The sequence below is a fragment of the Rhipicephalus microplus genome, chromosome 2 (assembly GCF_043290135.1).
Source record: "Rhipicephalus microplus isolate Deutch F79 chromosome 2, USDA_Rmic, whole genome shotgun sequence".
NCBI lineage: Eukaryota > Metazoa > Arthropoda > Arachnida > Ixodida > Ixodidae > Rhipicephalus > Rhipicephalus microplus.
In genome coordinates, this window is record NC_134701.1 from 276,206,294 (window position 1) to 276,220,839 (window position 14,546).

General features: G+C 46.6%; 1 protein-coding gene across 1 annotated transcript in view; it reads right to left on the minus strand.

Moving 5' to 3' along the window:
* The window catches only part of LOC119162946 (uncharacterized), a 40,297-nt gene extending 26,204 nt beyond the window's left edge, over window positions 1-14,093 (minus strand). Inside the window, exons 1-2 of the mRNA XM_075884856.1 lie at window positions 13,977-14,093; window positions 454-509 (exon numbers count right to left, since the gene is read on the minus strand). Coding sequence (XP_075740971.1) covers window positions 454-502 — 49 coding nt within the window. The 5' untranslated portion in view covers window positions 503-509; window positions 13,977-14,093. The remainder of the gene's footprint in view (window positions 1-453; window positions 510-13,976) is intronic.
* Window positions 14,094-14,546: the final 453 nt, after the last annotated feature.

Consider the following 14,546-nt stretch of genomic DNA (forward strand, 5'->3'; position numbering starts at 1 on the left):
AAATCTTTATGTATTCGATTCCGGGAAAAACTGTATTCACACAGTTACACGTCTTTTTTTAACACGTTTTTTTGTAATTTCTTTCTCTCTTTCCACATTTCTTTTTAACATCTTTTATTCCCCTCACCCCTTTTCCCAGCACAGGGTAGCCAGCCGGTCTAAGAACTGCCTAACCTCCCTGTGGAGGAAGAGGAAGAAAGTTTAAGCGGAAAGACAGGGAGGTTAGCCAGTTCTTAGACCGGTTGGCTACCCTGTGCCTTTCCAATTAAACTTTCTTCCTCCTCCTCACGACAAAGCACTCTTATGTTCAGCATGCATAATGAAGTGCAGGCTTGAATTATCCTCCTCAGTACGCATATATCGCGCTCTCTCTAATGTCTCGCTGTATGGCCAATTCGTACGCGCCTTAGCTGCATGACATTTTCTGGAAACGCCGTTGAAGTGGCAACTTACCGAGCAAGGCAGCTGCCAGTACAGCGAGGGTCCATGAGGCGTTGGCCATGCCCGTTCTGCAAAGAGATGGTGAGGAGTTTGGAAACCTTTCGAGGGAGCAGCAGCCGCGAGATTCTCTCGTGCACAAACAGTTCGAAAGCAGGCGAGGTCGCATACGGCTGTCGTTTCTATACCGTCAACACGACAGCGCTGATGTTGTCGTGGCTGTGCTACAGGCAAACTGAAGCGTGTGCTCACACTCTCTGAAAAGAACGAGTAAGAACGTAATTAATCGACGTAGCGCGTTTAGACACAGGACAAGGGAAGGGAAAGAAGGTAGCGCTCCCTTCTGTCCCTTCCCTTGTCCTGTGTCTAAACGCGCTACGTCGATTAATTATGTCTTACCAACATGCCCAACTTTACACTCGAGTAAGAACCGCGCTTTTTTTTTTTTGTCCCACAGCAGTCATCTACATCGCGTGCATTTTCCGGCACTATCACTGTGTGCTCGGTACTTGCAAGTCACGTACGGCATGCATGTAATCAGTGTGGAATGGCATTGTTTGAGTGGAAATCGGCCGGCGCTTTCAAGCGGTGGCTAAGAGGGCTTGTTGACACGTGCGCATAGTCATTCCAAAAAGCGCAGGAACGGGACCCATACGAGACCACAGAGGCACTGACCCATGCCAAGTAGATAATTTCAGGCCTGCTTACTGTTTCTGCCGCGGGCTCTTACGTCACTCCGTTTAGACAACCGTGTTTCGCTACACAGGCTGTGTTCCAATACTCACCGTAGACGGCTAAATAGACAGCTAAATGAACGGCGGCCATCTTGAGTCCCATTCCAATTCTCGCGTTTCCGGCAAAATAGACAGCTCCGGGAAGACCGCATCGTAGACAAATACGATGCAGGCTACTTTGCTGTCTAAACAAGAAGGCGACTCAGCAAATTACTCATATATGTTCAGAAAGGTCAAATCTCGCCGGAATGATCGTCTGCACACAAGCTGACGCTTCCCCAGACGCTCAATGTGAGTAACGTTTAGTTGTTTTTGATTTCAACACGAAATAAACTAGAAAATACAACTGTTACATTTGTTTATTCTAGCTTTTTTTTCTTGACGCGAGGTGGCGCATTGTCGCGTAAAAGCCGTCTAAATGTGTTCCATTTCTCGGACAGCATGAGCTCGATGCTGTCTTCTAAGCAGTCTTCGTAGACTGTCTACATGCTGTCTAAGAGTTGGAACACAGCTACAGACGTGGCACGCTGGCTCTCGTCACTCGACAGACATGGATTTGCCAAGTTTGACGAACGTTTTCGTGGCATGTTGGTGAGCTGATTGGTGACTTGGGAAGTCCGTGTTTTTTCTGTGCACAGTAAACTGCAGCGTGGGTATGTGATGAACTTTGTGAACGGGATATTCGCAATGTGTACGGCTTCAAATCTGAATGGTTGGGCGATGCTGCGTGGCGAAGTTTTGCGGCAAATGGGCCGAAGTCAAGCTCTGTCAAGCTGTCGATTTCCGACAGCTTTTACTGCTCGCTTCCAGCGTCATGTATGTTGTGCAAGATGCGAATAAAACAAACAAACAATCAAGTTACGAGTGTTATCGTTTCCCAAGGATAACCGAAGAACGAAATGGGAGCGTGTCGTTCATCAAGCTGGCGTCGACATCCATTTCTTCGTGACCCAAAAGTACGTGTGCACTTTTTAGTACGTGTACATATTTCAAAGTCGTTCCAATACTACCGTCTCCACCATGTTCCGTTACTGCTCTAACATAAAGGTGTCGTTTGTGCTCTGACCTGTTAGCGTAGGCCCTGACATTAAAATAATAAACGCACATGGCAGTAAATTTTCAGAACAGGCGTTTTTCCTTCAGTGTAGCTAAACGCTTTGCTACTGGCGATTAGCACCGCGGACATCTTGCATTACCACCGTTTACTTGGTTGAGAAAAGAAAAAGGAAGGGACGCTGTTGCATTGCTTAGTGCATTGGTTTTGCGCACAGTGTTATCATGACGGTGTTCCAACCCCTTTATTGCAGTATTATAATTTCGCGCTAGTGCAGCCAGCACCTTCGCCTAATACGTTTCCTCGAAATTTAGATGCCTGTAGAGGCTTAAGGTAAAGCGCTTTATTTGAAATGGTTTTCAGGTGTGTGAGCTTTACGCAAGAATATTTAAGAACCCCTACCAAATATACCGATCCAAGTACTGGTAGTGCAGTAGAAGTGCCCACGTGGGCTACACGATTTAATTTGGACCCAGTACTAACATTTTCCCGAGGTCCTAAGTTATATGAGCGACTACGCACCAGTGCGAGAGCGGCCTGAGCAAAAGAGGAAACTACGCTTCTTGTGTCGGTCACGAAATATTTTTTTTTAAAACGAAAGATTTTGTTTTCTCTTGCAATGGTCATCACCCTGATATTGTGCTGAATAACATACTAGTGGCAGCAGCACACACTATCCTCAATAACGAAGTGTCTATGAAAACAAACGTTCGAAAGAGTACAAATAACATTGCAGAATTTTTGCAAATGAGTGGGAACAATTTTTAGATAGTGTATGTGTGTACGTGAGTGCGTGTGCGTGTGAATAAAGAAATCATGATTAAAATTTACCCTATTTCTTTCGTCACTTTGTCGGACCATCAAATTTTGCTCTTATGGATTGATCACCCGTTCGATAGCGTACAATCTTTTCTTGCTTTTAGTAGAAGAAACTTGTGGCTCACACATAAATCTTCTAACGCTTTCAAACGTAATATATTACTTAATCCAGTGTCTTTTTTGACGGCCCCGCCATGGTGGCCTAGTGGCTAAAGTACTTGACTGCTGACCCGCAGGTTGCGGGTTCGTATCCCGGCTGCGGCGGCTGCATTTCCGATGGAGGCGGAAATGTTGTAGGCCCGTGTGCTCAGATTTGGGTGCACGTTAAAGAACCCCAGGTGGTCGAAATTTCCGGAGCCCTCCACTATACGGCGTCTCTCATAATCCTATGGTGGTTCTGTTACGTTAAACCACACATATCAATCAATCCTTTTTGACGCTAAAGGCAAAATGAAGCTGTTAAGTATGTAAAAGTCGCCACGAATGCTTTATCTTTTAACGGGAGACGATGGTGGCAATGAATTCAGAGCCTCCCGAACGTGCGCTCGCTTGGGCAAAACGAATGACGTCACGCCGGCTGTGAGCAGGCCTGAAAATAGGGAGCTTTAGAATAGCGCACCGCGAGCTCTTGCGGTGCGGTCGCTGCCACTGCGCATGCGTCGTAGCGCGAGTTGGCGTTCGCGGAGCGCACGCAAAAAATCCGAAATTGCGTGCGGTGATGGCGGCCCGCATGTGTCCCGTAAGCGCTGGTTTCGAGGCTACGGTGTCGCTGCAATCGTGCGTTGCGGTTCGCAACAGGGCAAACGCTATTCTAAAACTCATATGGCGCCCTATACGCCCGCAACGCCCGCATCGCTTGCAAACAGTATTCTAAAACTCCCTAATATTTTTATGGGTGGAATGTCGCTGACATACAACATAGATTTATTGGGTGAACACGACATCTACAGGCAGAAAAATGCAAGCGAAGACACGTGATAAGCATAATGAAAGAATGACTGAACGTTACGGGATTTTGAAGACGTTAATCTCCCAGACAGGCGATTTCCTGGTCAAGTGACTGCATGAACGGTGAACTAACCCAAGAAGGGCCCCGCTTGATAACGGTCAATGCTTAAATGATCTCGCGCGCGCGCTGGGTCGAATTCTTTCTCGTGATGATGACTTGATTGAGATTCGGAATGCACTTATACGATATGCAACGTAGTGCCAGGTTCCAGCCTTTTTTCTTGCTCGGCGTTGTTGGTGTGCTCCCTAAGGTAATCACTATGGTAGCGTCCAGTTTGCCTTACGTATAGGAGCGGCCGCGGCTCAGTGGGATGTCGATAAATGACTCCCTTGATGCAAGTATGTATAGTAACATAGTAACGGGGGTGTTTGGTGTTTTTTCTGGCATGGATTATTCGAATTTTTGATCTTGGTGAACGTTTTTGCACACACACACACACATACGCACACGCACACGCACACACACACACACACACACACACACACACACACACACACACACACACACACACACACACACACACACACACACACACACACACACACACACATGCGTTGAGCTTTCCTGGGGCCGAAAAGAGATGAAACTCCGACCCTGCCTGCGGCCGTCCTTACTATGTGGGACACTCCATGCACATATGAATTGACAGCCAGCTTTTATTTATCTAAGTGATTTTCCGGGGAATTTTTCCTTTCTGAATCTCGACTAGGAAGTCCTCTGTTAGCGAAACCTGGAGGTACTTTGGGGAAATTGGCTGCACAAGCCGTTGCACTCGACCTTCCAAAGCCATGTCAAACTCGATGACCTTTGTGCAGTGCATTGCAGAGGGCTGATTTGGAGATTACTCTCTTTTTAATCCCTGAGTGAACTGATGAGAGTAGCAAGGTGCTTTTGGCTGAGCGAGGCGCTTATCTCCGGCATACGTATAATGGCATTTGAACAAAACGAGCAGGTAGAGAAACCGCAATGTGCCAATTTCCGGCTGCTTTTTGGAGAGCGCGAAGCCATCGATTTTCTCAAATACCCTGCAGACAATTTGTAATACTGCATCAAATCCTTCTCTGCCCGCGTAAATGATATACGGGCAGTTTTCGACGTACCTTAACACCTTCTTGGATGAATGCTAGCGCCAAGTTTTCAAGATAAAAAACCCAATCAAGTCAGGTGACAATTATCCGTTGCTATAGAAGAGAAGCGCAAAAAGGACAAGAACGAGAAGGTGCCCAAAACGAGCACTGACGATTATTGTTGTGGGACAAACAGACGCACTTTCCATTCAATCTCATATAAGAGTGCACCTTTCGAAGACATGTTTCCTCAAGGATACCGTGCCCAATTTGGGCGGGGCAAATTTCAAATTATGAACAGGTATTCGACACCGGACCCGCTACGTAGTGCCACGTGTTGTCACTGCTGTCTATCGCGGCCATGGGAAAGCCGCGCTCCGTATCCCGAAACGAGTGGTATAGTGTGTAAGCCACGGACTGACACTGATGGAATGCTATACGTGCTGCAAACTTATACGAACTCTTCGACGAATCGGATACACCCATGTGACACGAAATGCTGCAGGTATAGAGTGTTTCATCTGACCCAATAAGCGCTTCTGTCCCGAAAGGGAGTCTTCCGGTATTTACCGGTAATGCAACAGTCCAGTTACAGGTATGTAGGTCGTCTCTGAAGGGTGAAATCTTGACGCAGCTGCTGCATTTTATTCTTGATTTGATTTGTGGGGTTTAACGTCCCAAAACCACCATATGATTATGAGAGACGCCGTAAGGGAGGGCTCCGGAAATTCCGACCACCTGGGGTTCTTTGACGTGCACCAAAATCTGAGTACACGGGCCTACAACATTTCTGCCTCCATCGGAAATGCAGCCGCCACAGCCGGGATTTGATCCCGCGACCTGCGAATCAGCAGCCGAGTACCTTAGCCACTAGACCACCGTGGCGGGGCTGCTTCATTTTATTCTATGTAGTTATCAAGACTGGGAGCTTCGTTTACGAAATGAACATCAAACTCATAATTGTCATCTAACTACTCCGAAAGAGAATAGCTAGCGTGTGCAAAAATCAAAAACAAAAAAAAAACACAAAGAATCCTTTCTTTTGTGCAGATGCGTTAGATCTCAAGCAGTCATGACACTAATATAGAAAAGAATAATAACTTCGTTATTCCTCCTCCCTTGAAACGAACAAAGAATGAAGCTTAGAACAAAGCCTAATTAAGCACATATAACAATCTACGCGGACTAATTAGGCATTATGTGCGAACGGAATGACAGCTCACGCAGGAAGCTGACGTTGATGTAGTGTTCTGAGCAGGGCGTCGTAAATCAGGCACGTTCGCTAAACGACGCTCGTAAGATGCGGCCAATAAGCGCACACTTTCACCGACTCATTAGAGGTCGTTATTGACATATCGGGGGCGAGGAAAAATGCACTGCTCAACAGCTGATGACTCATTATTCACATCAGTAAGTATTAATTAGACATGGTATAGAAAGTACATAACGTGGCGCGATAAATTTGGTGCACCACTGCCATCACTGGGCACAGGTTTGGGGAACACACACAGACTTCTCTAATATACTATATTATTATATAATTAATTGATATATATATATATATATATATATATATATTATTATATATTATTTCGGTGGCTGAAAACTTTTTTTGTCCAAAGTAAATGCTGATTGAACGCGCATCATAGGACAAGCGCTTCGTATCCATTGCGTGCTTACGGTCCGTTTTTCTAGAAAAATAAAGCATCGTGTAGGAGAGCTGAAATTCTTGTGCCCTATAAAATGTATACTATCTATATAAAAAAATTGTTGGGTAATTTCTGAGACACTCCGAAGGAGCTGTACGTATTTTTCAGTGTACTAGTTCTCCGGACCTTGACTGTTCAAATGGTTTCAGCTCCTAGCTTCATTGCACCTTGTTAATGTCGGGCCTGTGCACAAGTGGAGATGCTGAGGGTAAAGGACTCCTTCGACAAATGTAAAATTTGTGACAACCACTACAGTTCTCTTGTAACTGCGAACAAATGCCAGAGGCGTAGCGAGATGCTTAACGCTGAAAAATCATCAACCCTTTCATCCTCATGAGCATCCTTCAAGGAAAAGCACGTGCAGGGTGACAACGGCCAGGGTTGACGTTTGGCAGACTCGAAGAAGAGCCGAAATTTGAGCTAAAGGTAGCCGAAGTAGCCATGCGATTTAATTTAGGCGCCAAATTTTTGCCAAGTAGAAAAAAAAAAATCTTATAACATATATAGAGTTGTAAGTATTCAACAGTGAATAATGTGAATGAATAATAAAAAAATACAGAATATAAGAAGTACAAAATTTTTTCCCCATTCGCTCGCTCACCAAGCCGAATGTTAGCTGTAAGTAAATCAACAAACTGTTGACTTGATTTCTTTTTTACTCTCAAATAATGCGAAGAAAGAGCCAGTAATTGCGCCAATAGAGAAGTTCAGAATCGCCATGAAATAGTCATGGCGCCAACCCCTCAGTTTTCTCGCCAGACAGGGTCAGAAAGCAGCCAATTCTCGCCAGACAGAGTCAGAAAGTATCCACCAAGTGCAACTTTGACAACGGGTGTGCTCTAATGGACATGCATATTAATTGGGTTGCAATTAAAGAAAGTATCGCGAGCGAACTGTGTGGTGCTAGTGTTGAGTTAATCGTGATTGCTTCGCAGAGTCTTGGTTTTTGTCTAGGCTTCAGAGTCTAAAGTATTGCGAGACTGGATGCTTTTCTTTCGTTTAATGATGGCAGGATCGCTTGAGACGAAATTCTGAAATCATTAGTAATGAAGCCTAGCCAAATGACATGCATTGTGCTGAACCAAGTTGGCCACTATCGAAGATACGTTGCATTTAGAGCTGCAAGACAGCTCTCTCTCTCTCTCTGTCTCTCTCTCGCTCTCTCTCTCTCTCTCACACACACACACACGCACGCACGCACGCACGCACACGCACGCACGCACGCACATGCACGCACGCACGCACACACGCACGCACGCACGCACACACGCACGCACGCACGCACACACGCACGCACGCACGCACACACGTACGCACGCACGCACACACGCACGCACGCACGCACACACACACACAAACGGGTTAAGCTAGACAACGGACTCCGAAATTAAAAAAAGAATACACTTTCACAATGATTACTAAGCTCGCAGCTACTGAATGAAATAATTGAACCATGTCTGTCGCAAAAGTTGTTCGCTTGTCAGCCATTTACCTACTTTGAACTCGGTTATTTCAAAGCTATTTCTGTATTACTTAGGAACCATCATTATCAATGCATTCCAGAAACCTAGTTGATAATTTTTCTCTGTATTCTGCGTAAAGACATACATCTACTGTACCAGAATTGAGCTTATGCGCTTCATAGCTTTTGTGTTTCAAAATTTGAAACTTGAAGAATACCCGTAGAAGCATGACGCACGAAAAATAGGCAGACGCAAATACCGCTGGAACTAACAATTGTGGTTTTGGTCAAAGAAAGCATTCAACCCTCACAATGCATGCGTTTGGGTACTGTTTTTTCTTCAAGCATCATGAACCAATTCTCCCAGATATAAACTTTTCTGTAAGTTTTGAAAGATGCAAACTACCTCAACATTTATGTCCTCGTGGCAAAAAATTCACCGAAATTCTAATATTAGACAGATTTTTATTAATCTGGTGTACTTGGAGAAGCAATAAATTGAAAAGAAATCGATATACGCACTATGAGGATATCGTTTTTGGTCATTAAAAAAATGGTCATTGAAAAAATCCTTAGGAAGTTTCGGGCTTACGCTGTTCTCTCAAGTGCGAACGAGAAAGAAAAGCTTTTCTAACATAGGCCTAACTTTTCCCGGCAGATAAAGGTAAAAGGTGTGGCCAGGTTTCCAAACCTTGAAAACGACCCTTCAAAGCAGAAATAATTGCGAATTCAGCCGCTGATATTGCCGTTGCCTATACCTCGTATATGTTTCCGATAGCCGCATGCGGATGAAAACATCTGCACAGTAGATGACGCTCAAAGCAGACGCATAAATTTCTGAACGGTATTGCAAAGTGTCTGTTTCGAACGGTCGTTCATTCATTATGCAACGTCCCGCTGCCGTTTCAAACTGTGCCAGCTTTATTTCTTTGTGTAACATCTCATGTAATACATGCATCACAACTGAAACAATCAACAACAACTAGACCGAACGCCAAACAGATGCCGTTCAGTTATTCCCTCTTATCTTGGTACTCAGGGTCAACGACATTGCCACTATATAGATTTATGAAAAGTTGATCGACGGATGTGGTTCGGTTAGAGTCACGCACATAACGCTAATTTAGACGACTTCGAACGTTCCGTGAGTTCGCCTCATTCGCAAGCTGCTTTCGCAATAAACGCAGGCACTGTATTCACGGCCGCGCACAAGAAGAACCGAACATTCGACAGGCCGTCTGTTCTCTACGGAGGTGGGGGGGAAACACATTCTCGCATCGTTCCCTTTTAGAGCACTCGATATTACTGCACGGTACTATAGCGGAACAACTTCTGGTCCACAACGTGGCCGCCGGCGCGGCCCTGTTGCTCCAACGCTCTCGTTTGCTGGCTCACTCATTCGTGGTTGTGTGGACACCCGTACACGCTGTCGCGACAGATCTACGACGACGTCCTCCTCCTCACACCTTTCCTTCTCCCTCTCTCGTTTTAGCCTGCTTTATGCACGCGACCGTGAAAGAAAATCTGCTCTCTTTTCCTTTCATCCATTTGCTCATGTTCTCACATATATGTGCTTTATTTTTGCTGTTCGCCCAAAGCGGCGCCCCGCGCGTGTCCTTTTGTTGTCAAGCCTAAGCCTCACCAGTCTTTTTATTATTATTATTATTATTCTCGCTATATTGCAGGTTTTTGCCTTCGTATGCGATTCGCTCTGCGCGCTTCTGCGGAAAGCATCTGTTGGCGATGCAATTAAACACCTTTAGTTTGCTCGTCGCGAACCCGAATCTCAGCAGCGATCCTGGTATTTTGCTTGTCTTTTCACGGCTTACTCGTTTATTTCTCTTTCTCGCGTTCTCTTCCTCCCTCTCACTGCTCTTCGTTACGGCTTGTACAAGCATGTCTGCGCGCGTTAGAGCGTGGTCTGAGCACCTGAACGCCAAAGCGGGATTCGGTCAGTGCCGTTTTTCTCGGATGTGCTCATGGCTTCTCGGAGAGTAGCACCCTCTTCCCCTCGTGACATCCCTCTCACTTCTTCTTCTTCCTTTTGAACGCGCTTTGCCCACCCCCCTTTCCCCCCTTCTCCCTCAAGTGTCGTGGTTGTGAGGTCCTCGCCTGAGAGACAGTTACTGCGTCTTGAGCCCACCCTTCACACTCCTTCAATTCAAGAATCTCTCCTCTTACGGTGTGCGGGTGGCACATGGATTGCTTCGGTTAAGTTTTGAGTGTGGTATTTGTAATAAAAAAAAAACACGTGAATGATTTTGTGTTTCTGGAGCGTATCAGTACCGATGGAGTCATGCGCCCCAACTGAACATTCACAACATTTTTGTTTGCGAAAAAAAGTGAAAAAAAAAACGCAATGATTGGGTGAATTCATGAATTGCAATGCAGGAAAACAAAAAGAGATAGACGACACGAGAGGATAGCACGAACTCGAGAGAGAGAGAAACAACATTTATTCTCGCATCTGCCGTGCGGAAAGTCACCGGCCACGCAGGGCGCGGGTATTCCCTATCTGAAGACTATGGCCAATAGTCCTATCCATTTTAAAGCTATGGGGTGACACGCTAGGGTTACGGAATTAACGCAAATGTATACGAACCGCCAGTGTTCGCCAGATGCAGTAGTTGTCCCAGCAAGAGGTGTTACGGTCAGCTTTAGGACTGACCACTGCACGGCATCTACAGCAGCGGGACTAGCTGCTTTGCGCGCTGAACTCTGTGTCGTCAATCGGGAACCACCGCAGCAATGGTCGATTTTCAGCGACTCAAGGGCTGCCCTACAATATGTGCTCTCAGCACTGCGTCGCGGGCCGTACGAACAGCTCGTTTTCGAAATTCGATGCCTTCTCCACACTTCACACGAGAAAGGGCATCATGTGACGTTTCAGTGGCTGCCAAGTCAGTGCGGTGTCATAGGGAACGAACATGCCGATACTGCCACGCGGGCAGCTCTTGAAGGAACACGAGAGGAAGCCATACCACTTTCGAGGATTGATGCTGCCAGTCATTTTCGACGACTTGCACGTGAAATCACGTTTTCACCATGGCGCCCACCAAGCAACGAGACGAATTGTCAACACCACCTGTCCTCTTTGATGGCTCTCCGCATGCCCACAGGGCTCGACCGAAGAGAAGCCGCCCTTCTCCATCGCTTATTGCTAGGAGTGGCATTTACAAAATATTATTCCTTTGTCATATGAATGCGCGACAACGCTCTCTGTGACGCCTGTCATTGCGAAGAGACGCTACACCACATCCTGTGCGACTGTCCTTCGTATGACATCCACAGACAGTCACTGGCGTCCGTTCTTGCGCGCATCGACAACAGTCAAATGTCTCTGGACACTATTCTGTCAAGTGCCCGAGAGAAGACAATGCAACAGAAGGCGACAAAGGCTCTGTTGAAATTCCTACGCGACACGGACTTGAACAAGCGGCTGTAACAGCAATGTCACACACCCCAAATTACAAGACTAGACTATGACTGAGTGTGCGCGCGTGTGCTGCCTAATGTGCTGTGTTTATCTCTCTTCCCTCTCTCCTCTCTATCTTTCATCTCCCCCATCCCCCTCCTATGCGCAGGGTAGCAAAACAGGCTGCCTCTAGGCTGGTTAACCTATACCTGCCGTCCTTTTTCTCCTATTTTCCTTCCTATACTGCTGGCCTGAACATTGGCCGCACCGTATACCTCAGCTATCTGGTATTGATTTTCCGCGCTTCGAATGTAATAATATCAAACTCATAGCCCCGCAACAAAGGCGAAGCAGCGAATGCGGTGACAGCAAAATGGAATGCTATACGAAGTGAGAATATCATCTAACTCTTTTGATACTCTGCAGCTTAACTGAACAAGATGCTGGTGTGAGGAAACGTGTCCTCTGCAACGAGTGCAGTGACCTTCGTTCTGTCTGTTGATTCAGCGCAGTCGCAGTTGTGAGGACACGTCGCGTGCAAAGATATGAACTATATGTAATGATCCCTGTCAAAATAGGGCACGCGCGACTCCACCTTGTGATTTAAAGTACCCATGTTACGCTCTTACACGCAGACCACCCACTATGGAGATTTCGCGCGACGAAAAGCCGGCGCATCCCACGCTTTTGATCGCACATAGATCATAGAACATACGTCACGCGGGTTGATGTTATTGTCCCTGGGACTTTAGGTGCAACCTCACGGCGGCGGTGACGGCGACGGCAGAATTGTGCCTTAAGTGTCCATGTATTGTCCATGTATTAAGTGTCCATGTATTAAGTGTCCATGTATTAAGTGTCCATGTATTAAGTGTCCATGTATTAAGTAAGTGTTCATTGATATGCAGTAATATTTCCCCAGTATAAATAAAAATAAATCTCAGAGCCCGTAACTATATCAGTGAGTGTAAAGAGCAAATTCTGAATGCTTAATCATTTTTTTTTTGCAAACGACATCGCACATAAATGCTTTAACAGTGGTGACGCGTCGTCAAGGCAGATGTTTAGAGCACCCAGTTTTGAAGCCTCTTTTCTAAATAAGCGGCTGATTGTGATGCAAGCAGATCCCAACCCGGAAATGCCATTTAGCATGCGTTTTTCTTTAAGATGCGCTCCCATCAGTGCAAAAAGCCTTTACCACACGCCTTCAGAGGTGAGCTTCAAGTATATCACACACCAACAGCGGAGACTATTCCATAGAAGGAAGAAAATTGCCCCAAATGTTTTCAAAAGAGCAGTCACAACTAGTTAACTTTTGTAGACCGCTTCCTAAACACGGATTATTTTTGTTTGGGCTTTTGGAATAGTTTTTTTTGTTAACGGCACTTTTTTTTTCAGCGTTGGCTAAAGTTGAAAGCAGCGCAGGTGGAAGTAGTGAACGACGCTCATTTGTAGTTTAACGCATATCGTGAAGTTTTCTTTTAAAGGTCTGCGATAGCACAACACGTGCTGGTTCTGTGTATATACAAGCGGCCTTGTGAAACTCAGCACAGTTGGTTCAAGTCGTAAGGAAAGCACTTGAATAAGAGCTGTAGAACTTCGGAGCCATCTAAGAGAGCTTTAATTGAGAGCTTGGATAAAAATGGGATTACGCCGTAGCTACGACAGCTGTGTGGATTAAGTGAAGTTGCCGTCTCCTCAACGGAAAGCTCCGATGGCACAAATAAGTTCAAGAAAATGTTTGAATCATCACATACATATGTAAAAGATGTGCGCATATGTTCCATACCTTGTGCGTACTTCGCCTCAGCTGTCTCAGCTCACAACTTCGCGCTCGCGATTCGCTGCAATGAGCGAGGCAGTTCTCTCGGAAGAGGTGGTCACGGGCCGAGTTTCCGCTATATGCCGTTCATTAGGAGCGGTGGCGCTGAACGAGAGCTGGCATATCGAACTGGGGTCACGTGGTGGGGGAGATTTCGCTGGAATAACGACCCGCCCAGGAAACTAATGTGAATGATTTTCTCGCTATGCCTCCTCCTTCATCCAGATTCGCGCGATTATCGGTGCTGTGTAAACAAAGGAGAAGAGCAACGACAAATAAGCGAAAGAACAGTCCACAATAACAAAAGCGGGGTGCGGGTACAAGTTGTGCGTCTTCTTAATCCTCCACTGGAGCTCTGGCAAGCTCGCCTCTTCTGGCTGCGAGCGCGTGTTGACGCGGGTGTTGTGATCGCGCCCGAGAGTGCGCGCGCGCCCGCCCACAACTCACCTGCTCGCCCGCGGCTGCGTCCCGAATTTGGCAGGCCTCTCGGCGCCGCACGTTGATTGTGTCAGCGTTCGCTCCGTCTGACGACGCCGCTGCAGCGTTGGGGGGCAGGGCGGCCGTTTTTATGGCTATTCGTGACGAGTCTCCTAAACAGCGCGCGGCGCTTCTTGCGTGACAGCTGGGGCGCCAGGTTTTGGTCCCGCCGGGGCTCTCGCTCTTGGAGAAGGAGTGGAGGGGCATGTCCTTTCCATTTGCGTTAATACGGTGCAGCGGTGTGGGAAGCTGTCGAGTCGCTTGCAGACCCAGAGGTTATCGCACTCTCGAACCTTCGCTGGTTCGCGGGAAGTTCACCGCTGTTATGTGCTGTCTGCGTGATCTGCCCACTAAGCGTAGAACAAGCAACGTTATCACCAATTTACCCGACCAATACTAGTGTTCGGTCATATGATTGACCGAGGTCAGTTTGCGCGTCTTCATAACCATTACTGCACGAGTTTTTAGCTACTCGTAGCACGTATGCAGTGGACAGGAGAGTGGAAGCAAAAGGGAAGGGAGTTGGCTAGCTGTGCGCAC